General features: G+C 36.7%; 1 protein-coding gene across 2 annotated transcripts in view; it reads left to right on the top strand.

Annotated features, from left to right (window-relative positions):
- The first annotated feature begins 826 nt into the window (after window positions 1-826).
- The window catches only part of LOC131038995 (AT-hook motif nuclear-localized protein 10), an 83,125-nt gene continuing 58,605 nt past the window's right edge, over window positions 827-25,346 (top strand). Inside the window, exon 1 of one of the 2 annotated variants that reach the window (XM_057971626.2) lies at window positions 827-1,553. In XM_057971626.2, coding sequence (XP_057827609.2) covers window positions 1,193-1,553 — 361 coding nt within the window. In that variant the 5' untranslated portion in view covers window positions 827-1,192. The remainder of the gene's footprint in view (window positions 1,554-25,346) is intronic. The other variant, XM_057971625.2, reaches the window with a different exon arrangement.

Below are 25,346 nucleotides of genomic sequence, written 5' to 3'. Positions count from 1 at the left end.
ATTAGGGTCTCGACCTTATTTCTTATTATGTTCAAATCTTGCACTGAGTAAGACTTGATTCCCGAGACTCATTTAAAACCATTCACCCTTATCATTAGAACAAAGACCCATCAACATATTCTACTTTTCACTAGGGGAGAGGGTCCTATATGCGTGCATCCTAACTGTACGCTTTTCAATTACCTATATGGATATTTCGAATTCTCCCAATTTTGTACTGTAGTTGATTTGTCAAGTCTCCTACTTAAAAAAGTTGTTTTTAAGTCTACATGGTCAAATATGATGTCACATCAACATGAATTTTTGTGAAGGTGTCCCAATTGTGATAAGATCAATAAATGTGTACTAAGTAATGTTTAATTGTGCATTGATGTGGCATCACATGATTGGTTACTTTTTGAATTTTAGAAGTACCTTTTTAAAGATAAGCATTAACATGACATTTTTAGTACACCACTATTGAGCCCATTTTGTCCACCTACCATAACATGTATTTGGGAGTATCACCTAATGATCCCTCTCCCCTACCACTTCATGTTAACAATTACCCTTAGCCATAACAATTATTTGCAAAATTAAATTGGATAAGGAAAATAAACCTTAATTTATCTTATTTTTCTTAATACGGGGGAAAAAAACGAATATACACGTATATAAGACTTTCGGGATAATGCTATCAATACACCCACTGCAGTGAACAAACATGGGCCCACCATTTAGAGACCTTTACAGCCCCACCTGCCTAAAAATATCGATTTGTGGGCCCCCACGCGGCAAATATCAATCCCCGCTTAATTCTCTGGTCACATGCATAGACTTCTCGTCGAAGGAAAAGTAGCAACTAAAAAACACAGGTGAAGCCAAACATTTTCAAGCGAGCGGTCACGTGGGCTGAAAAAAGCCCTTTTCGGACATTATAATTATATCCCGTTTGAATCTGTGTGTACAGAGTTTCTTAGCTACGTACTGAGCAGTAGTTCACAGCTCAACTCAGGAAAAACCACAGCTAAAAGAGAAAAAAAAATAATGTCGATAATTTCGATCTCTAAACTTAGCTAAAAAAAGAATTGTGATTTTGAGTGAAACCCTAGCGAAAAAGATGAAGAGAAGAAGTTCTGGACAAATTTTTTTCTGAATTTCAGGCGCTGTAGAGTAAAACTTTTGAACAGTTGAATTCTATGTAGTTATTACTATGGAGGGCAGAGAATCTTCTGTGGCTTTGCAGCAGCAGGGGGGGCCGCCTCCTTCTGCTTTTACAAGGCCTTCTGCCGCCATTAACATCAATAATAGCAATATTAATAATAATCCGGCGGCCTCTGTTTCGGCTTCGGCTTCAAATGCTATGGTAATGCAGGGGGTTTCGAATGCCATAATGTTGAAGAGGAAGAGGGGGAGGCCGAGGAAGTACGGGCCAGATGGCGGCATGACATTGGCTCTGCCGCCTCCCGTGGCATCATCGTCGGATATGGTATTGGTCTCTCCTGGTTCTGCGCAGAGGCGGGGAAGAGGTCGCCCGCCTGGCTCTGGTAGAAAACAGCAAATGGCTGCGCTAGGTAAAGTTTATTTTCGTTCAGAAGAAAATTATAGTTCTCTATTTTTTTAAAAGCATTTGCAGTGAGCAGTGTGTTTACCCTAGAATTGCCAAGAAAAGAGCAAATGGCTGCTCCAGGCGAGTAATATTTTATTTATATGTAAATTAAGGTAGTAATTTATTGCAATTTAAGGCACTTGTAGCGAGGAGTCGTGTTTAACCCTATTAGAAGATAATGGCTACATTGAGTAATGATTATTTTCTCACGTATCTTTTTTAATTTGCTTTCAAAGGTACTATTTTTTTTTTTCCAATTAGTATTTTAAAGGAATCTGTAGTGAGCAGTGGAATATACCCTAGTATTTAGGAAAAAACAGATGCAATGGTTAAAATTATTTTTTGCTTGTTTGGAAGGCAAATTTTTATTTTATGTTTTACCGGATTGCTGTGCACGGAGATATTTATCTTGTTTTTTTAAGAAAATGAGCAAATTTATTTAGTAGTATATTTTGGGGGTGCATATTTATCTGTTTTTTGTGAATTAGACTTGAGCAATAGATTTTTGCGTTAGAATTTAGAAGGAACTGGCTGCCTCAGTTGAAGATTAGTATCTCTTATTTATTATTACTATTATTTAGCCTGGTGCCGGTATTATTTCGAACCTTTTAAAGGCATTTTAGTGAGCACTGGTATATGCCCTAGAATTAAGAAGAAACAGGAATTGGATGCATCAGGTAAATGATTATTTTCTCGTCTTTGTTTTAAAAAAAATTACAGGCAATTTTTTAATTTTAGTATTTTTGTAGAGTTTGTAGTTGCAATGATCTATACCTCAGAGTTTAGAATAAATAAGCAAATGGCTGCACTGAATAAAGATTGATTTTCTCATATTTATTTATTATCGTTATTTTTCACAGTTGGTGTTTGATGGCCATTGTCGTGACTCTGTGAGCAGGGGTCTTTATCATAAAATTTGAAAGTAAATTACTGCACTAGCTGAATAGTCATTTCTCCTATTTATTATCCATTTATTTTTAACAATTCTTTTTATAGTTTCAAGGAATTTGTAGGACCTCTTTATTCTGACTTTTTTAAAGTTGATTTTGTAATTTAAATGATTCTTTATGGCAATTGGTCAGATTAGTAAGGATTTATTTTTTCATACTTGTTTTTGCTTGTATTGTTGTAATAAGCTTTTTGTATTTTTGAATGTTTTGCTAGAGGTTTCTTTACCCTTGAATTTAGCAAAGGAAAACGTGAGATTGAAGCATGAGCATCCTTGGTTTCTTGCATCGCCCAAGAATAGATGTTTAGTTTTGCACATGGGCTTAACTTGTGTGTGTTTTGTGTTATGGCATTTTGTTGTGTGTGGGCTTAACCATGTACTTGCCATGTTTTGGGTGGCTTGTGTCTCATGCATATTGCTGTTTGTTGGTGTGTTCCAGCACATCTCCATCAAGCACAAGTTTTTTTGTGTTGAAAACTTGCCAATTGTTGGATCACATAACTTGTTCATATGTGTGCATTTCATGAGATCAATTGACTTTAAATGTCAGATGTAGGTCATTTTGTTAGACAATTAGATCTTCTAATAGTGTGTTAGTTGAAGAAGGTTATAAGAATGGCACTTTGAATTCACTGAGGAATGGTTGGATTGTTCTTTGTTAGACGATTCCTTGTTGGTCGATCTACTCTTTGATCAAGCATTTTGATTTTTTTGGTGACTAACTTTCATCCAATGCAGCAGCCAAGTGGCATGTATTATATACTGGGAAACCTTGAGCATTTGAACTTGTTTGTTGGGAGAACAATTGTGTGTGTTTTATAGATTGAGTTTTGGGTAGAGCTTTTAAGTGGATTGTATGTTGTGGAGAGTTTATTTCTCTTGAGATTGGATGGCATAGTGTGGTGTTTCACGTATCGGTAGCACTTTTGTAATCTTTCATTTATTTTTCGATTTCATTTGGGCTCTGTCTTTCTTTTGCATTTTCCTTGCCCAACTTTTGTTGTGTGCATTGTTCGCACCTCTTAGTTCAATTAATTCACTATGGTGCTACACCAATTTAGTATTCGAGCTTAGTGTTTTGAGTTTTAGAGGTGAGCTTGCGAGATTTCCATTAGCATTTGTACACAGTGTGTTGCATTGCAGGTGACCTAGAGGAGAATTCATAGAATTGGAAGAAGAGGTGCGAGGAACTAGCCAATAATCCACATTATAGAACTAGTTGATGCATCAAGTGCCATTCAAGCACTATTCATTTAATGAAATGAATTGCACAAGAGAAGAATATAATTGGCAATATGCTGCAATTACTTGATAATAAAAAATTACTTCAAGTAGGCAACCTACCAAGCTACTTCAAGAGGGCTACCTTGAATAGTCTTCAATAGGAACAAAATACACAATATGATCATAATAAGTAATGTCTACCTCCCACATAGACCATACTTATGCTATGGATGTTAGTCTTTGATAGAAACAAAATACACAATATGACGATAATAAGTAACCTCTACCTCCCACATAAACCATGCTTATGCTATGGATATCACCCAAGCTGACACAACTACCATATATGACTTACAAATGATTGTATAACTTATTTAAGGGATATGCTAGCCATGAGCTGGCTACATGTATCCTCATTTATGTTGTATTTTAAGGGCATAACATGTCTTTTCCCTGAAAAACTTGTCTTTAATGTTGACAATTCTTGCATGCTTCTACAAGAATGCTTCATCTTCTCATATTGCATCTTCACAGGTCAAATTTCCACTTATTGGATTCTTTGTAATCATCTTCATCTATAGTCATTTAGTGCATCCTTGAAGGAATATAGTAGGGTCCAAAATGATTTTGCTTTCTTCATGAAGCTATTGTAGCTCTCTCTTTGTTGAAAGTCTACATTTATTAGCTTCTTACTTTATTATGTTATGTGTCATTGCCTTTTTGTTCTTAAGATTGGAGACTACCTCTTGGTGGTGTCAAATGTGTTCTTCTATTTCTCTAACCTTTGGGTCTACCCTAGATGGTGGATGGTGCCTTGGTACTAGTTGAATTGCGTGATCATGATCTACTTTGGGAGGCGATCCTTGTGGCACGTTCCTACCAACTATTGAGTACACATCTACAATTGCATGTAGATTTGGAGGTGTAGGAACCTTTGACTCTTCTTTTAATTCTTTTACTTCTTCTCGCATGCCCATCATCAGTAACAAGTTTTGATATCTTGTACGAGTGCTAGCATTTGGATCACTATTGACTTGTTTGAATGATCTACCTTGATCAAGTGGGTTTTTGTTTTGTTCTTTTGATTATGAGAATGATATCTTTTTGATCGATTCTTGGAGATATGCAATTGCTCTTTCCCACTATACTTTTATTTGAAACTTGATGCTAATTGTTTGTTTTTTCATTTCATATTGCATATTGTGCATACCTTCTTTCAACTGACTCACTTTGTCATTCACCGAGGAGGGAGTTACAATCAAGGCCCCACCTAATCCAAGCTCCAATTCTGCATCCTTTTTGTTAGGCTTTTTACTTGTTTTTTTGTCCCTAACTCTAATTAGTGTTCTTGTTGTGTTGAGGTTTGACGGTTCAAAATCCTTGTATTTTGTGGAACAAACCTTTATTGGTCATTTTAAAAATTTTGTTGACAACAAAATTAAATTTCAAAGAGTAAACCCCTAATTATTTTACCAAGCTGCCCAAAAATGTAAACAAATTTGAAGAATCTTAAAATTGCTTACTCAAAATGACTTGAATTTTAGTTTGCTAAATAAGGCATTACACAAAATTAGTCTTGAAACAAGTGTGGAGTTGAACAAGGAGGTTGAAGAATTGTTTGAATGAGGTTGAATAAGAGAGAGCTTGAGTCCTTGTATGGTGTTTGTAATACTTGTGCCAAAGAAGGATAAAGAATGGAGGATTGCACAAATTCCTATGTGATTGGTAAGACTAGCATCGAGTGTAGGTATCCATTATTGCACATGGACGCATAGACATCAAGGGTAGTGTTGACGTGTATTTTGTACACAACCAAACACAGAATAAAATACCCAAATGGTACCTTATCCTCTCTTGATTAAAGCCTCTGAATGCTGAAGATATCGTGAAAAGGATCAATCACTTCGTTGTAGGATCTCTACGTGTGGATAAGCATCAGTGGTCATTGTAAATGCTGTTTCTTCAAGGGGTCTTACGTACTTTCTAAGAAAGCTTGTTCGTGTCACGCTCTTTTGGTTTGTAGGAACAGGATTTTCCAAATATTAACAGATTCTCAAAAAATAGCAAAAGATAAAGGTTTCAAGAGATGAATTCTAATCTAATCCTAAGAATAACTCAATGTAGGCTAGACTTGGTAAGATTCTACCAATTTCAGTATTGCCAAGGAATTACAACTCTACTGGAATTGATGCGATCTTCTAAGGTGATTAGTGATTTTCAAATCATCAAGGATATAGATACTATCATAAAGATACATATCAATATTTCAACAATGATTGAATGTTTAAGCAATCTCAATATCTCCAGTTGACCACGCAAGGCGTCCTTACAATCAGTAAGAAGCTAGTGGTTTGGATATGAATCTCACCAAAGATCAAGCACAACACTTAGTCCTTCAAACTTAAATACTACTTTGATTGAGAATGATTCAAGAAGATAAACAACCATGAAGATAGCCACAAGTATTGCAATAAAACACCATAACTTCAATATTTTATTGATCTCAAAGCCAAATGGACAACAATTGTTCAAAATTCTCTCTTCACTACTCAATCTTGCTACACAATAACTTTCTTCTCTCCAAGCTCTAACTATTATCTATCATCTAATCTCTCTATCTTCTAATAACAAAAATGAAAATGAGTGAGGGTATATATAGCATCCTCAATTACAATGAATGGCCCAGATCGAAAGAAGATCAATGGTTGAGATTCTGACACCTAAACCCTAATTAGGGTTTGTTACAAAAAGGTCCCCATTTAGATGAACATTATTAAATGCATAGCCAAATATTTAATTGGCGCAAACAATAGGAATTAAGCTGCCACATCATCCTATAACAACTTTTATTTTAGAACCTTGTTCCCTTTCCTATGCTCTTTCTTAGCATATCCAACGAATCTGGACACAATTCCTTCAATCTCAGCAATAGGAATCTCAGGAAGATTCTTCATTCGTTCCTCCAAGTGAATGACCTGATCAAAAGCAGTGAGAAGAGCTGTTTCCCACCCCGGTTCGAGTTCTTTGATCTTCTCAATCAGGAGCATGGTAGTGAACATCAAATCCCGCTGCTCATCTGTGATGACATTCTCCTCTTTGCAAAAGATGACCTTGACTCTCTCTTCCAACTCTTGGAGGTCCACATCTGTCTCAATCTCGATCCGCCTGCCAAGAATGGTACACAATACCTCAAACACCTTATCTTGAATTGGATGGATGATACCTTCAACTTGATTGCATTTGGTGCTGATGTCTTCAAAAAGGACCTCTTTCATCTGGAGCAGAGCTGACCACTGTCTGGTCACCTCAAGTAGCACTATCCTGTCTGTCAGATATCTCGGCAACATGTAGGGAGGTGAAGGACACCCTTGAACTCTGATGTATGTAAACTTTTGAAACTGGATGAACCATGCACCATATTTCTTCACAAGTTCTTGTGCATCCAGAGATAGTCGATTATGAATCCCACCTTGCAATATCCTAGTGATGTTCATCGTGAAGGTATCATTGACTAACTTGTAGTCACTTCTAGGCGGATGATGCAGATGAACATAAGAGTCACAAACTCTCACTTCTCCGGGTCCTCTTCCGATCACTCCTCTGTGAGGTAGCCCTGCATACTCGAAACTCTTGATCAAGGCATATATAACATATGAGCTCCTGTGGAATGATTTGGCAGGTCTTAGCCTTCTCAACCGCACATCCAGACTGTTGCTAATAATTCTGGCCCAATGAAGCATTCCTTTTCCTTGTACTATCACTTGAATAAAGAAGAACATCCATTTTTCGAAGTAGAAGGCTTGATTGAGGAGCCCCTGTAACTCGATTGAGCAAAGTTATCAAATCTCTGTACTCCTCCTGGAAGTCGATCCTATGTGGTGTGTTGGGAATCTTGTTCAGGCGAGGCCGACTTTTGAGCAACCAATTCTTACTGATGAGATTTAGACAAGTATCGGGATCATCTTCATGCATTGACTTGGCTCCTTCTAAGCTTTTGTAAATCATATCTTTATGCTCTGGAAGATGAAGAGCTTCACTTATAGCTTCTTCTGAAAGGTAAGCTAAGGTGTTCCCTTCCTTGGATACGATCGACCTTGATTGTGAGTCATAGTGGCGGGCACATTCGATCATCAGCTCATGACACTTGACTGCTGGAGGGAAACCTGTCGCCTTGATGATGCCACTTTCAATTATCCTCTTCGCAACAGGTGATGGCTTGCCAATGTAGGGGACCTCTCGAAACTTCTTCACAGTGAAGTTTCCTAAGTTGGTGTCTCCGATATTACTCCATTTGGACACGATCCTGGTCTCCAATTCGTCATTCTTTTGATCTTCCTTGATGAGAGCTGGGCGACTAGTAGATGCTCCTGCCTTTGGAGTCGCCATCTTGATACTTACACAACATTTCGAAATTAGTTCTTAAGCATTATATTTTGAAGTGTAGAAATTAAGACTTAAAAGGAAGATTCAAGATATTAATTAGGAAACTTCATGATAAATCTAGAGTTATCATTTCCTAATTAACTAATCAACACTTAGACTTTCTGAAAAAGTGTCCAAAAATCAAGTCTTACACAAGGATATTAGGACAATTTTGCCATACCTCCTCTCGAGTACTAACTCTAAAAAATGATGCAAGAAAAATGGATTTCGCTAGGCAAAGTTTAGATCAAAGCCCTCTCTTGGATGAATTGCGCCTCCTTTAGTCTTCAAAAGAATAAATTCCACCCTCCTTAGCCTTCAACACTTCGAAGAATTTCGCTCCAAACAAGCTATATTTCGTACCTCCAATTTGCTCTCCAATTTCGCACTTAAAGGAATGATTGAATGATTTGAAATGTGAAGCAACACTCCTCCAATATATAGAGCGCTCACCCTACTCCCTTACAAGGCCGACTTGGCAAAAAAAAAGGGGTAAAAAATAAATAAAATCTCCAAAAAGGGTGGCCAACTTGCAAAATAAAGTCAAAATAATGCCTTGAGCGCTTACTTTTAATTCACAAAATTAATTTTAAATGCCTCCAAGATAAAATTTCGATTTTTTCAAGGCTTAAAATTAATTTATTAAATGCAAATGCCTTTAAATTAATGCGAATTTGAATTTAATTTTCCACACGCCTCTAATTTAGCAATTTTGGCGATCTAGTGCAAATTGGGAAATATCAATTTTTAAAACAAGGCTTAATGAAGCTTCATGAAGATTTCGCCCTGGACCCTCTCCAAGGGTCAAGAGCGGTTTTCCAATTTTAGCCTTGAATATTTCGCATCTTGACTCCAAAATCTCCTGGAGGGTAAATTCATGTCCAGTTAAGGTTTTGCACTTCAAATTTTGCCATTTTGCATGAGGATTTTAGGTGGGAATGTGGATTTCGCTCTGGGCCCTCTCCAAGGGTCAGGAGCGATTTTTTCATTTTAAGTTGTAATCCACCTTAGCTTGATTGTTGAACCCTCAACGCAACTTCCAAGATCCATTTCCTTGTAGTACCAAATTAATTTATCAAAAATCCTGAAGGAAATAATGTCTTTAGAGGAAATTTCGCCCTGGATCCTCAGCAAGGGTCAGGAGCGATTTTCCTAATTTGGCTCAAAACTAGCATTTTTCAAAGTTTAAAATCTCTTCAAGACATCTCAAATAGGTTTTCTCGCTGAATTCCAGACTTAGCTTTATCCAACTTGGGAGAAAAAGTGTGATTTTAGTGTTTTTCGCCCTGGACCCTCAGCAAGGGTCAGGAGCGATTTTTTCATCTTTGACTAAAAATCCTCATTTCCTCATCCAACAACTTCTTCATCAAGCAAGATCATGTTTATGCCTCCAAACTAAGCAAGAAAATCCTCCTTCCAAGTTTTTCGCCCTAGACCCTCAGTAAGGGTCAGGAGTGATTTTTTGCAAATTGGGCTCAATCCATCATCATTTTTCGTTGAAACTTTATTCACCACTAGGCAATGTCCTTCCTTTATCCACTCCATCCAAATTTGCTTTGTTGTTGTAAGGTAAAATGAGAGGTTTTCAAATTTTCGCCTTGGACCCTCAGCAAGGGTCAGGAGCGATTTTTGCTTCCTAGCCCAGGATCATCAAGTTTTAGAGGCAAATCATTATTCATTATGTTTTTGAAGGGCCCTTTTTCCTTAGCCTAACCTTGCCTTAGCACAATCTTGAAGGAAATATGCAGTTTTTATGATTTTTGCCCTTGACCCTCTCCAAGGGTCAGGAGCGACTTTTGGGTTTTAGGCATATTCCTTCATTTTTTAGACTTCAAATCGCTTCTAAGGCATAACACATCACGTCCTCCTCTTGTCCAAGCAAGATTTTGTCTTAATTCTTCAAAAAAAGGAGAGAACCTTGGAAATTCGCTCTGGACCCTCAGTAAGGGTTAGGAGCAATTTTGATAATTGCCTTTAAAACTTGCATTCTTAACAATCTTCCTTCACTTCGGGGCAATTCCAACGTCATTTCAAACTCATGCCTAGTCTTAACTTCGCTCAAACTTGGAGGAAAAGGTCCAATATTAGGTTTTTCGCCCTGGGCCCTCAGCAAGTGTCAGCAACGATTTTCCCTATTTGGCCTGATTGCCTCTTTGTTGATCGTCCAAGTTATATTCAATGGGTAAAACACGCCTCCTTTCATCCATTCCAATCATAAAAATCATTTTGACTTTGCAAGAAAATGTGCTTATGAAAATTTCGCTCTGGGCCTTCAGAGAGGGTCAGGAGCGAATTTTGCCATCTAGACTAAAATGCTTCACTTTTCATCTTGAAATGTCTTTGCTAAGGAAGATGTCATCTTGCATCATGCTATGAATAAGAATTTATGTCCAAGAAAAGTCAAAAAATGTGCTTGTAAAGAATTTCGCTCTGGACCCTCAGAGAGGGTCAGGAGCGAAATTACCCTTCCTGGGCAAAACTCCTTCATCTCATCATCTTCAATCAAGTCTGGATACTTTGTCATGCTCATTTCATCCTCCACCATGCCTTTGACATCTCAAATCGACCAAACAAGGCTAGAAATGACCCTCATAAGATTTTTCGCCCTGGACCCTCAGCAAGGGTCATGAGCGATTTTGAGGTTTTCAATAAGATCCTTCATCATTTCAAGTTAAAACTCTTTCAGGCGGGTGAAGAAAGTCATTCATTTTCCATTCATGTTCAAAACTTGGTCTCTTTCTACTGCAAAATGAGGGAAATCAAAATTTCGCCCTGGGCCTTCAGCAAGGGTCAGGAGTTAATTTGCCCTTAGTGCTCAAAATTTATCATTTTTTCATGTCCTTAAATCTTCAATTGCCTCAAGCGATGTCCAATCCTCCTTCCGAGAGACCCTGCACAAAACATGTTTAGAAAAGTCAGTGACAAATAAGCTCAAACAATATTTTCGCCCTGGACCCTCAGCAAGGGTCAGGAGCGAAATTACCCTTTTAGGCTAAACTGCTCAAAATTTAAGTCTCCAACCACCTCACAAGGCAGAGTTAGGTCATTTTCAAGGTCAAGAACCAGTTAGCAAGTCCTCTCAAAACAAGAAATTGCGTTTAGGATGAAGTTCGCCCTGGACCCTCAGTAAGGGTCAGGAGCGATTTTTCTATTTCAGGCATCATCTTACTTTCCAAAAATTGATCAAAAACCTCTCCAGGCAAGAACACACAATTTCATCTTCAAATATGCTAACACTTAGGCAAAATTGTGAAGGAAATCCAGTCTACAAGGAACTTCGCCCTGGACCCTCAGCAAGGGTCAGGAGCGAATTTGACAGTTTCAGGCTCTGGATCTATTTCATTCCCTATTCCATTTGGCTCACTAGACTCTCTTTCTTCACTGACCTTGCCTAATTGACTCAGACTTGGAAACCAACCGGACCTCACCCTAAAAACCTTTCTTTCAATCAGGACCTAACCTGAGACCTACTTTGACTCCCCTGAAAGGTTTACCTCATTCCAACAATCCCAATTCTCAGGGAGACACTTAACAATTTTCCAAAATTTGACTGGACTTAGCTTGAATGACGCCACAAAAGGAACCCTTAAGGTTTAGCCCTAGCCCAGACAGACCGCTCACTCACTCAAAACCCTAAAAGCAGAGAGAAGAACTAGCAGAGAGAAAGCAAAAAACAAAAGCAAAAAGAGGGGGTCCCCATTCTAATGGGGCGATGTGTGAAATGGTCACAACAGGTAGATATCATGAAACTATGATCAAGGAGGGAGATGAATGGAAGATTGCATTTAGAACAATGGAAGGCTTGTATGAAAGGACAATATGACATTTAGGTTGATGAATGCTTGAAGACCATTTGTGTGCTTGATGAAAAATGTTTATAAGTTGTTTTTGACAAGTTTGTGGTCATTTATCTTAATGACATTTCGGTGTTCAACATAATGAGGGAGGAGCATCTCGCACACCTCTAAAAGGTGTTGGTATAATTGAGGAAAGAAGCCTTGTGCATAAACCTAAAGAAGTTCAACTTCATAAATGTGGAGCTAAACTGCTTGGGATTCATGATATCTCAAGGATAATTGCACATGGATCCAATGAAGGTTTACGTAGTTGTTGAGTGGCTTGGATTGAAAAGTGATACAAAATTCAAAGGTTTCCATGGGGTGGCAAGTTTTAGTTGGAAATTCATCTAGAATTTGAGTGGCATTTGCACACCTTTTACACACTACATGGAAAAGTGTGGGTTTGAGTGAAGAGTCATCGCTGCCATGAATTTTGTACTCTTGAAGAAGAAAGTGATAGAGGAGTCCATGCTTGCACATGGAAACTTTGGGGTGGTGTTATAGGTTGATCATGATGCTGTTGGAATGACAATTGGTGCTGTATTGAGTTAGGAGGGTGACCAATATTGTGGTTCAGCTAGAAATTAAATGAGGCCAAGTAGTGATATTTTGTCTATGACTAGTAATTATATGCTATAGTGGAAACTTTGTGCAAGTGGAGGCATGTCTTGTTGCCAAAGGAGTTTTTGTTGTACATTGACCACCAAGTGTTGAAGTAAATCAATAATGAGAAAAATTCAACTAGAGGCACATGAGGTGGGCATAATAGTTGTAGCATTACTATTTTGTGTCAAAGAATTGTCCATGCAAGACCAACAAGGTTGTAGACGCCTTGACTAGGAGGTAGACGTTTTATAATGACAATTAAACTATTGAGCTTGGAGGTTATTAAGGGTTTGTAAGGCATAGATTTGGAGTTTGTAGATGCATGGCATGCATGCATTGAGTATTGGGCTGGAGATGGGAGCCCATTTAGGAAGAAACAATTGTGCATCTTGTGGAGTTCAATGAGGGAGAACCTCATTAGAGAGTTGCATGAAGGTGGACTTAGAGTACACTTCGGTATAGACAAGATACAAGCCACATTGGAGGAGAGGCCTCTTTGCCTACTTTGTGCAAAGATGTGTATATTTGTGGAAGGGTGTAGGATTTGCTGGAAAATGAAGGGGTCATCGTGGAACATTGGGCTATATAAACCATTCTACACGTCAGATAGGCTATGGGAGGAACTATCCATGGATTTTTGCCCTTGGATTGTCACCCATTCAAAGGTTGTTTTTTTCTCTCTTTGTAGTGGTGGGTATATTTATTAAAATGACACATTTTCGTATTGTACAACAAGATCTTGCAAGCGGTCAAAAGAAGTCATGATATGTAGATGTCATTGAGGAGGATGAACAAGGAGCAACAAAGGGCTTTTCTTTTGTGGCATCACAAAACCAATTTATTGAGTTTACAACTTGATATTTGACTTTGGTGCATCTTGATACAATACGTGTCTTAAAGATCAGTATGAAAGTCTTGTTGAGGATAAGAGTAGTCGTGATTTTTTTTCTTTAGGTGATGGTTGGACTCACTTTGTAAAAGGATGTGGAAATGTTTGGGTGACATTGAATAATGGTGCAAATTATACATCTAAGGATGTTTGGGATGTCCCTAACATGAACATAAACCTACTATCTGTAAGTGAGATCACTAAGCATCTTAATCTAGTGTAAAGTTTCAAGGGAACAAATGTTTGGTTACTAGTCTTCAAGATAACAATGTGATTGTTGTTGGTGTTGGTGAAAAGGGATTGAATAAATTGGTTGATCCCAAATCAAAGAAAAGCACACATCTCTGATATGTGAGAGTACTAGTGAACTTTGACATGAAAGGTAATTTGAATTACCAATATTGTTTATGTTTAGTAAGACTGATATGGTGGATGGGCTTCCACCAATTTAGGGAAGTCACAAAGTATGCATAGGGCGTTAGATGGGAAAATAAAGTCAACATCAGTTTGATAAAGATAAGGCTTAGCAAGCCACAAGGGTTTTAGATTTGGTACATGTTGATTTCTATGATCCTATGAAGACTCCTATAATGTTTGGTGCAAAGTATTTCTTGTTATTGATGACTTTTTTGAAAGTTTAGGGTTAGCTTTGAAGAACAAGTCATGTTTTTCTACCTTTGTGGCATGGAAAGCTTTTTTTTTGGAAAAACAAAGAAGCAAACAAATCAAGATCAGGTGATGGAGGTGAGTTTGTCTATGACCAAATCAAGGAATGTTTCCAAAAGGAAGGTATCCATCAATAATATACTATGTACTCTAGAACAAAATGAAGGTTTGGAAATAGGATAGTTATAAGATGGTAGGGTGTATGGTGCATAGTCAAAATGTGCCATATAGATAGCTATTGGGTAGGAGATATTAATACAATAGTCTACATCCTTAACAAAAGTTCATGTAAAGCCTTGCAAAATGTCACTCTCGAGGAAGCATGATCAAATAGAAAACCTTTTGTAATTGATTTTCAAGTTTTTGGTTGTATTGCTTTTGCACATATTCCTAAGGAAAAGAGAAGTGATTTAGAAGCATAAGCAAACCATCAATGTTTGTTGGATATAATGAATAATACAAAGCATATAGACTACTAGTTAATAAAGATGCTCTTGTAGATGAGAAAATACCCTTCCTTTTGGCTAATGTTAAATCTACAAGTAGTAGTGAATGGGTAACTACTCTTGATTTTGGAACAAGTTCTAATGTTGAAATCAAACAAGAAACATTAGAAAAATCACACATTAGGGAGGGATCAATAGGAGAAGAGAGTGATACTTCATCTCCACAATACAATAAGGGGGGCCAACAAAAGAGACTAGAGTGGTACTGTACCATGATGAAGGATGTTCAGGAGGATGAATCGCAAGAGGTGATGGAAGGTTGATCTACACGTTCTGGAAAACATCTTATGCAAGGTGTGTAGTTGAATTTTGTTTGAACTTCTGCCATTTCATAGATATTTTAGCCTACTACATTTTTAGAGGCCAAAGGGAAGTTTGAATGGGAAGTTGCCATGAAGGTTGAATTTGATGCCTTGATAAAAATAAGACTTGGATGTTGTCAATATTGCCCCCTGGAAAGAAATCCATTGATTGTAAATTGATTTATAAGGTGTAAGCTGGATGGTTTCTTTTTAAAGTATAAAGTTTGTCTTGTTGCTCAAGGATATGCACATAAAAATGGGGTAGACTGTAATGTCCCCTCTTTGAATAGTATTTAATTATAAATAATAATAATAAAATTAAAATACATAAGAATAAAAATAAGATTAAAATAAAAATAAAAAAGAATAAAATTAAAATTTAATTAAGTTTAATGAATGGTCAAAAGGCATGAAATGAAAAGTTGCGACTCTCTCAAACATGAGATATAAAAGGGAGAAGAGAACCTTATTTGAGGGGGGAATACATAAGGGAATCAGAAGCGCAGATCTGATTTAAATAATTGCAGATCTGGTAAGACAACGAGGAGGCATGCCCCTTTAAATGGATGTTTCTTTTCCAAGAGATGCGTCTCCTCAATAAAATAGAATAGTATAAACGGATATGGAATGAAGGGAGGAGGAAAACGCACTTCTCCCCAAAACAGCAGCAGACAGTATCAGCAGTCCTTAATCAATTAGCATGTTGAACTCACCAGATCAGATCAGAATTCCATTGGTTAGATTATCCAACAGAATATCTCCTCTAAGAGAATATCGAATACAAGGGGAATCAATTCTAATCAGTACAGCCAAACCCTCAAATATTTCAGATTATAGTTCTCAGATTTACTGTGGTATATTTAAGACTTTCCTGCCAATCATTATCTGTATGTGTATTCTTTTCTTTTTTTAAATTAATGCCTGGTAAACTTTTTAACGTGACTGGCGATGCTGGCATGACATGCCTTCCGGCTCCACGTGAAATGCTTTTGACCCGGAGCTATGAATTGGTGAGGCCACAAACAGGGACCTCATCCCCACACTTCACTTGTTCAAACCCAGGAGCACAACGACCTGGCGAAGACACAAGGCTTGCGAGCACAAAGGTCCAACAGGGGTTCGAACCTTGGTGGCCGCTTCACCAATGAAGTGTTTTAACTGCAACACTACATGTCTGAAGACATTTGTATGTGTATACTTACTATTCATGTATGATAAAGAATATAGCCGCTTCACCAACAAAGTGTTTTAACCGCAACACTACATGTCTAAAGACATTTGTATGTGTATACTTACTATTCATGTATAAGAAAGAATATATGCATGTATTTTTTGATGATGGAATAAGAGATATGTTTGTGTCTCTGTCTGAAAACCGCCTTGTAGAATGGGCCTGGAGTGTAAGCAGAAAGGGACATACTTGGCTGGTAAGAACCACGAGACACTTTCCTAGAGGGCTAGGTATTCCACTTACGACCCTCGCTCAATCCCACAAGGTGATAAGTGTCTTTTGGGAGATAAGATGTGGATGGGGAATGTAGATACAAGCGACCAAGGGAGACGGCCGTGGTAGACCACCTTCTTTGGGCAGACACTCCATGTTCTTTCTCCAAACTTCAATATGTTTATTTGTTTAGGAATATGAGAAATTATCAAAATATTGTTTATGTCTATGTGTATATCTGCATATGCTGCTTAAGTTATATTGTAGGTTTCAGACCTTGGACCACCCCATTGAAAGATATTTATTTTGGAAGTCGACATTCTAACATTAATTGGTTGCCAGTGTGATCTTAGGGCAAAGTATTGGGCAATACAATAAGGGGACATTACATAGACTATGAAGAGATGTTTGCTCTTCTATAAAAATGGTAATCTTTTGGTCGGCTATCCCTATAGCTGCTCAATTTGGATGGAAGGTATATTAGATAGATATCGAATGTGCCTTCTTCAATGGAGAATTAGAGGAAGAGGTCTACATGACTTAGCTGCAAGGGCTTCAAATTCCAGGCAAATAACATTTGATTAGCAAGTTTGTAAAATTCTTGTAAGGACTTAAGTAGGCTCCACCAGCCTAGTATTTTAACCAACATTGTTTCATCATTGGTCAATTATTCAATGCATTGATGATTGGTTCGTAGTTTGGTTTATCTTACTACTATTACACCAGATCTATAATGTCCCCATTTCTAGGTTTCCTAATAGTGCAATAGTTGTTAACTCTTTGGGTTTGTGCTAGCATGTTTGGAGGGGTAATTTAATGTTACTAGTCAATACAGTTTAGAGGAGTCATATGAAGCTTTCAAATGTTATTTTTGGCTTCTGGTTTGGGCTCTGGGATTCTAGGAGGGAGCATCTATTTTTAGTAAGTCACTGAATCAATTTCGTTTATCATCTTTTATCACCGGTATCACTTCTATGCAATTAGATTTCAATTCTGATGCATTTTGGCCATTTCTGCTAATTGGGTGTAATATTGAGCTATATTTAATTATTTTCACTAAGGTTGCCTTTTTAATTAAATATATTTATCAAGCACCTCAGTGTTATAGCTTGTTGGAAAGAGAGTGGAAAGTTTTAAACGATGGGACGCTTAAAAGTGACTTTAAGTGCCAAAAATGTTTTAAAAGTAAATTTAATCACTTTTTGGAGTTTAAAGGCTTACTAAATTAATAAAGTGATTTTAGAAGGGAGTTTCTGGAAAGTTCCCTAAAAAATGTATAAAAAGGGGAATTGAGAGCTCATTTTGGGTGTGTTGGATTTGGATATTTGTATTGTTCTACTTTGTTAGAGGAGCTGATTCTTCCTAGGGTTTAACATCTTCCACGTTGGTGGATGACCCAATCTGGAGTATCTCTTGGTGGTTTCATATAGAGATCACAGTTGGGCTTATTTGTGGAGTTTACATCGAGTTTTTTTATGGAGATTATTGCATATCAGATTTGTAGAGGCCGATTGAAAAAGAACAAGAAGAGGAGTTGCTGTTGATTCATTTTGTTGCTGGCCGTACCTTCCTCAAAGCTGGCCATACATTGCTAAGGAGGGGCTTGAGCTTTCGAGAGCTGGTTGGCTAGGATTTTGGTGTCTTCTTTAGCAGTTGGGGGCGTCTAGATTGGGAAACTACATTGTTTTAATCTCCTTTATCATTGCTGGAGTTTTCTGGAGTTTGGCATCCGTTTTGGGAGTGATAGTTTGCAAATTTCATGAACAGCTCAAGTTATTTCAGTGCTGCATTTTCTGGGTATGTTTGAATTAGACATGTAAATTTATTTAATAATTTGGGTTGCTCTTACGTTTGGGAAAGAGTGTATTTTCAGATCAGAAATTAAATCTAGAATTGCCAACTTCATATATTTCTGAATTTTCTCAATTTTCCGATTTGTTAAATTGCTGCAAGTTATTTTATTTTCTGCACTTTCTCTATCATTCAAAACAATTACAAAATACAAAACAAACAAAAACACCTAAACGGCAAAACAGGGCAGCATATTACAATGTATGTTTTGTTGTTAGTTGGTTTTCTCATTTAGCGTCTAAACCTCAAGAGTAACATTGGCAGGCTACTGATTAAGTCCTTTGATATGACAAAGGATCCATTGAGTTTGGCATTCAATATGAGCAATCTATTGACTTCATGCTAAATAATAACTGGATATTCTAATTAGTTTGGGTTGGATCAATTGATACAAGAAAGTTAACATGTTATATATTCACTCTTGGGTTAGGAGTAATTTCTTAGCAGAGCAAGCTCCAAAATATAGTTGCCTTATCTTCCATTGAAGCAAAATATAAGGATACGGTAGTTGTCAGTATAGGTTGTGAGACAGTGTAGTTAAGAAGACTATTGGTTGATATTTATTTAAATCAAATTCTATTGACCTTACTTTTCTGTGGCAACCAAAGTGTTCTCAAGATGGTGAAGAACCCAATCTATTGGGCTAGGACTTAAGATATTGAAGTTTATCATCATTACATTTGCTAGTTGGTTGATAATGAAGACATTTGTCCTTATTATTGTTCTATAGAGGACCAGATTATAAATTCAATGACTAAGTCACCTGGTAAAGATAAATTTGTTTAGTTTAGAGATAAACTTGGAATTGTATTTGGTTTAGTCACTAAGGGGTAGTATTAGATAAGTATAAATGTTAGCATTGTCTAATACATGGTAGCAAAAATCATTTGGGGAAAAAGTTGGCAAACCAAAAGTATAAGATTTTTTGAAAAAATCGGCAAAAAATTGAGAAAAAAATGGATTTATTAAAAAAAAAAAAAAAATTTTTTTTAGAAAAAGAGACAAAAACTACTTTTCCAAAAAACCTAAGGGCATTTCCATAGCATAGAGATATAAAAGAGCAAATAAAATAGATTTTAACCCATGAATTGTAGAAAATAATTTTTTGTTGTTTATATTCATATTGCTGATTATATAGGCAAATATTCAGTTAACTTTTTAATAGGGCAGTCACCAAATGCACCAAATAGTTGTTTAAGTCTGAGATCAAATATTAGCTAAGTCTATGAAATAACTAAGATCAAAAGTTAACAGACAAATAGTAAAAGTGTAAGCCATTTTGAAGTGATCCAAGAATTTCATTGTGATTGAGGCAAGAAGTTTTGTTGGGTTAATTCAATATTTTAGAAAGCTTATCAAATCATATTCTACAATTGCAATGCTTTATATCATAGCAACAAAAAACTTTTGGGGGAAAAATTGGCAAATCAAAAGTATAAGATTTTTGAAAAAATGAGTAAAAAATTGGATTTTAAAAAATTATAAAAAATTGTAGAAAAACAGACAAACAACTTTTTTTTAAACTTAAGGGCATTTCCATAGCATAGAGATATATAGGGTAAATAAAGTAGAGTTTAACCCATGAATTGTAGAAAATAGATTTTTGTTGTTTCTATTCATATTGCTGATTACATAGGCAAATATTCATTTAACTTTTTACAAGGGCAGTCACCAAATACGCCAAATAGCTGTCTAAGTTTGAGACCAAAGATTAGCTAAGTCTATGAAATAGCTGAGATCAAAATTTATCAGAAAGAGACCTGGCTATTGTTAGGAATTTAGTAAAAAGAGATCCATCGATTGTTAGGAATTTAGTAAAAGTGGAAGCCATTTTGAAGTGATCCAAGACTTTCATTGTGATCAAGGCAAGGAGTTTTCTAGGGGTAATTCAATATTTGAGAAAGCTTATCAAATCATATTCCACAGTTGCAATGCTTTATATTCCCAGATGGCAATTGGTAAGTCTTTTATATGGGGTAGAATTCAACAAAAGGCATTTGTTTAGCTGAAGTAAAAAATTAGCAAGTCACTGGTTTTGGCAATACCTAGCTTGCAACTACTATTTTAGGTAGAGACAAATTTAAATGATTGTGTGTTGGAGGCTCTTTTTTTTTTTTTTGATCGGTAATTCGCTGAAGCCTGAATAGCTTTTGATTGGAGCTATGAACCAGTGGGGACACAGTAGGGGGCCCCATTCCCATTACATATCTTTAAATTATTATTATTATTATTATTATGTTTGATTAGATTGACCCCAAGACCTTCCCCATCCTATGGAAGGCCAAGAGTCACAGCTTAGAATTCCACTTCAGATGTCCCTATTGGGAATTGAACTTGGGTCTCCACAGTGAGAACCCAGTGTTTTAACCAGTTAAGCTCAACCCTTTGGACGTGTTGGAGGCTCTTTTATTACAACTATGTAAGCTTGTTTGTTGTCATTCAGATTTATTTTGTGGAGCACTTTGGATGTATTGCTCGCATAATGAATTGTATGTCTTTGTTTGAGCAAAAATTAACCATATCAACTATAAATTAAAAATCATATATCTATATCTATATATAAACCATATCAACTATAAATTAAAAATCATATATCTATATCTATATACATTATATATGTCTTTGGGCATTTAGTGTTGTGGTAGAAACACTCCATTGGTGAGGCAGCTACCAAGGTTCAAACCCCTGCTAGTCCATTGAGCTTGTAGGCTTTCTGCCTTTGTTGGGTCGTTGAGGTCATGGATTTGAACAAGTGAAGTGTGGGGAATGATGAACCCCTCGAAAATGGACAAAATAACAAACTTTTTCAACGTTGATTCCACATTGACTTTGATTCTGTCTTGGATCAACCCTATTTCTAAGCAATTCGGTAATTTCGCGAGTTTTTCTAAAATTTTGCAAGTTTTTACAATGATTTTTTTCACTTTTTTTTGCCCTTTTTTTGGGTTTTTAACGTGATTTAAATGCAAAAAATCATTGAAAATTGGGTCAACGATTTTTTCATGAATCAGGATTTTTTCAGGGAATAAATCGGCTGGCTCCAAGATTTAGGATTAATCGGGTATAATCACGATTTTTTGTAGATTTTTTGCAGATTATTGCTTCTATGGGACTCTAATATGCTATAACATCATGGGATTTTTTTTATAGTTTTTATTACTGTGCTATCATTAGCACATTGTTGTTAGCTATTTCACATAGGTTGTAGGTTGTTGAGAATTTGTTCCCAAATATGAGTATTGATTGCTTCATTATTTGGCTTATATAACAAGCCATTCTACAATGTAATATTCATTAGCTCAAGAATATAATGATAATAGAGAGGGAATCACCCATAGGAAATAAGACTAGATGGAGTATGAGTACAAAGAATATCTAATTTGTTGGAAGGCTAAGGTGCCAAAAGACGATTCATGGGTTTTTGAAGGTGAAGTAAGTCAACTTAGGTGGCTAATTAGTTGTTGAGCTGTCTTTATTGTGGGCTCCATGCTCACAATCTTTTTACCAAGGGTTTTTGATGCAAGAACATCGTTGGGATGGTACAATCTTGCATCACCCTACTCATGCGAGTTTAACTTAATGCATGTCTTGTGCAATGGCAGTTTGTTGTGTGTGGCTAGGTGGCTTGGGTCCTACGTGTTTTTCTATTTGTTGGTGCACCCTTGTATTGTTTGTATATTCCCATGCATCATTATAGAGATCATAGTTGGCAAACTATGACTTGGTAAAAATCGGGTAGATCTAAAATTTGCAACTTGGCAAAGACTCAAAAAAACTTGGCAAAAACTCGACAATTTATTTTTTTTTGAAAATTTCATTTAACACTTTTTTTTGTGAAATTCAATGACAAAATGTATCCAATAATTCCATAAAAGATTAAAAAATGTTTTCTAGTAAATTTGATATATTTGAATATAGATTGAGTACAAAATCACATCAACATGTGGAACCCTGCTACAATAGTTAGTTGGCAACTATTATGAATTTATGATGATTGCCTTTGGACTTTGTTGACGTGTTTTTTTATGACAGCGTTGAACACTGAATAAAGTTACCAACGATCACCTTACCCTCTCTTGATCAAAATTAGTCTGTATGCTAAGATTGCACAAAAAGTGCAAACGGCTAACTCCAAGGTTCCTTCAATGCGTGGACGTGACTCAGTTGATTGATGGGTTTACTGTTAACCCAGGGGGCCTTACTTTTGGATTGTTCTTTCACTTCTTCACTGTGGCTGGGACTCCATCATTAGATATGGCAATTCTGCGATGCTTCTGCTTCTACACGAACTTAGTTGGAATGAACAAGAATTTAAAGGGGAAAGGGTTTAGAAGGATTTAAATCTATTCCTAAGGGCAATGATAACAATGAATAGTGCTCTGGTGGACAAATTCCAAATAAACCAAGCTCTGCTTCGCCAAGTTTAACAACAACTCCGCAAGAACCAGTGCAATCTTTTGAGGATGATGAAGGATTTTCATATTGAGAAAGTGCATTTGAATACCCAACATGGCGCAATCCAAATGACTGTCCACAACCAAACTTAGCACAAGTTTAGTGGCTTAGGCTAACTTTACACTGCAACTTACAATCAGCAAGATGCAAAAAGTATGAACCATGGAAATTCATCAGACACCATTACATTCTCCATTGAAATCAACACACTTTACTACTTCTAATCTAAGTGAGGAAGGTGAAACCATGCAAGTTTTGAAAAACTAACTTAAGTGGACACCATCAGAGAACAATGTTTCACTGTTATTTTCTCAAAAACTTATCGCAACAATTTCTTACAAGTCTCCCTCTTTACAAATGAGGGGGGTTGCCCCTTATATAGGCCAGAAGCCATGATTACATGCAAAACCCTAATTAGGGTTTTCCTTAAAAGATTCCCCACTCAAGATGCAACAAGGTGGGAATCAACATCTAATAACCCATCATGCCCTTATACAGTTAATTCAAAAGTACCCAAAATAGCATCCATTGCGCATTAAATGTACCACCTTTTCCAAATTCGTCCAACACGTGTTGAATATTCATCCATGCAAAAATCGCCCATTATGTCATAAGTTCTCCATCATTTCCACATGCGGCGGCTGCATGCAAAAGGAATCTGCCATAAATTCAACATGCAATGATCGGGTCGCCATTTGGTCAAATATTCCAGCAATGAATGCACCACCATATTGCCATGCGTTCAATAGATCCTCGCCATGCAAGTGGACCCCACCGTTGTATATTCGCTCTTGCACATCTAGAATTGATGGAGAGAGAAAATTTGATTCAAGAAGAATTTTCTTGAAGTCTCTTCAACTTTCCTTGCTTGGAGAAGGTTTTCCATCAATTTTCACCATCTCCTAATTTTTTAGGAATTTTGCACAAATGAGGGTTTCAAGTCCAGGAGGAAGAGAATTCTCCTACGAATCCAAATCTGTAAAATTTTTGAAATCTGGACGTGATTTGATGCCCAAGAATGGATTTTTCAAAATTTTTCCCAAGGGGGAATTTCTTGTTCAGTTCATCCCTGATTCCTTCCTTGGCTTAGAAATTTTATCTTCAATTCATCCTTGGGTGTGATATCTCCCTTGCTTGGAATTCTGTTCTGAAGGAAGGAATTTCCAGCACTTAGCCAAAATTTTTCCACTTTCTAGAATTCTTCACCTTGGACGCATTTCCTCCTCCTCGAGGAAGGAATTTTTTTGAATTCTTGAAGTTTCCTTCCTGAAGCTTGAACTTTCATGCCTTAGACAAATTTCTTCAGTTTTCCGGCTTGGGCATGGAATTCATGGCGGAATTCATCACTTCCTTGATTCTCCTTGACTTAGTCATTTCAACATGCTTTCTTTGGCCAGAGCACAATTCTTCACTTGTAAAGGAATTTTGAGTCTTTCAACCATTTCCATGGATATCTCTTTTTGGCACCCTTCCAAGGAAGGAGGAATTTTGATGTTTTTTTGTGAATTCCATGGTAGCTTAATTTTAGCGTCCTCCTTTGGCCTAGGGCGGAATTCTCACTTGTTCAAGGAGGAAATTTTTTTTTGTCTTTTCCATGCATCATTCATTTTAGCGCCTTACCTGAGTGTTGGGCGGAGTTTTGCATTGGTGAAGGATTCATGCACTTCTTCATCTATCCCTGCATACCTCATTATAGTGCCCGCCCTTGTCTTAGGGCGAAAATTCTTCATGGAGGAGGAATTCATGATTTTGTCTATCCTTCCTTGATCCTTACCCTTTCAATTTGGCGCCTTCCTGGGGAGTAGGGCAGATTTTTACTATGGCCAAGGAATTTTGACCATGGAGGAATCTTCCTTTATCATAATATATATATGAAATATAACATTTAAGGACTTATACTTTAAGTTATATTTCATATATATATTGGCAGGATGTTTGAGAGTGGTTTTAGGTCCCTAGAAATCATAATGCAAATTCTGGATTTTGGAAGATCTTTCAAATTTTCAGACAGTGAAATTTTAGGCCATTTTCGGATCAGGATGACATTGGTGGATTGATGTGAATTTCCAAACTTGGATGATTTTGCATGCTTTCCTCTTCTAGAATAGGAGTTCCATACTTAACCATTTTTTGATCCAACTTGTCTGCCTTCTGACTCTTCTGGATTTAGAAATTATCTTCAGGAACGTTCAGTCTTCAGTGTCTTTAGGGATGTTTAGTTTTTCAGTGTTTTCCTGTAAAGAACTTGCCAAAAATAGATTTTCCCAAATAGTAAGTGTTTCAAAATGTCAAGGTTTGGGCAAAATAGGTCAGAAAAGCACGCACTTAAAATAGAAACTTACTAAAAATAGTAAGTTTGATTTTTGGCAAAATGATGACATTCTGGGACTCAGAAAAATCACTAAAAAATAGGAACTTTCTAAAAATAGAAAGTTGCTCCGTTTTGGCTCAAATTTTATTAGGAGGTTCCTTGAAGGGTCCTGATTCTAGTTATATGTTCAGTTTTTCCAAAACCCTAAAAGAAACCACTAAAATCTAGGACTGAAGGCAAAACCCTAAAATTAGCAAAACGAGTCCTAGACTTAACCAAATTTGCTCAAACAAA

Source organism: Cryptomeria japonica, chromosome 4 (assembly GCF_030272615.1).
Source record: "Cryptomeria japonica chromosome 4, Sugi_1.0, whole genome shotgun sequence".
In the NCBI taxonomy this organism is placed as follows: Eukaryota; Viridiplantae; Streptophyta; class Pinopsida; order Cupressales; family Cupressaceae; genus Cryptomeria; species Cryptomeria japonica.
This window is presented reverse-complemented; position numbering and strand designations above follow the sequence as displayed.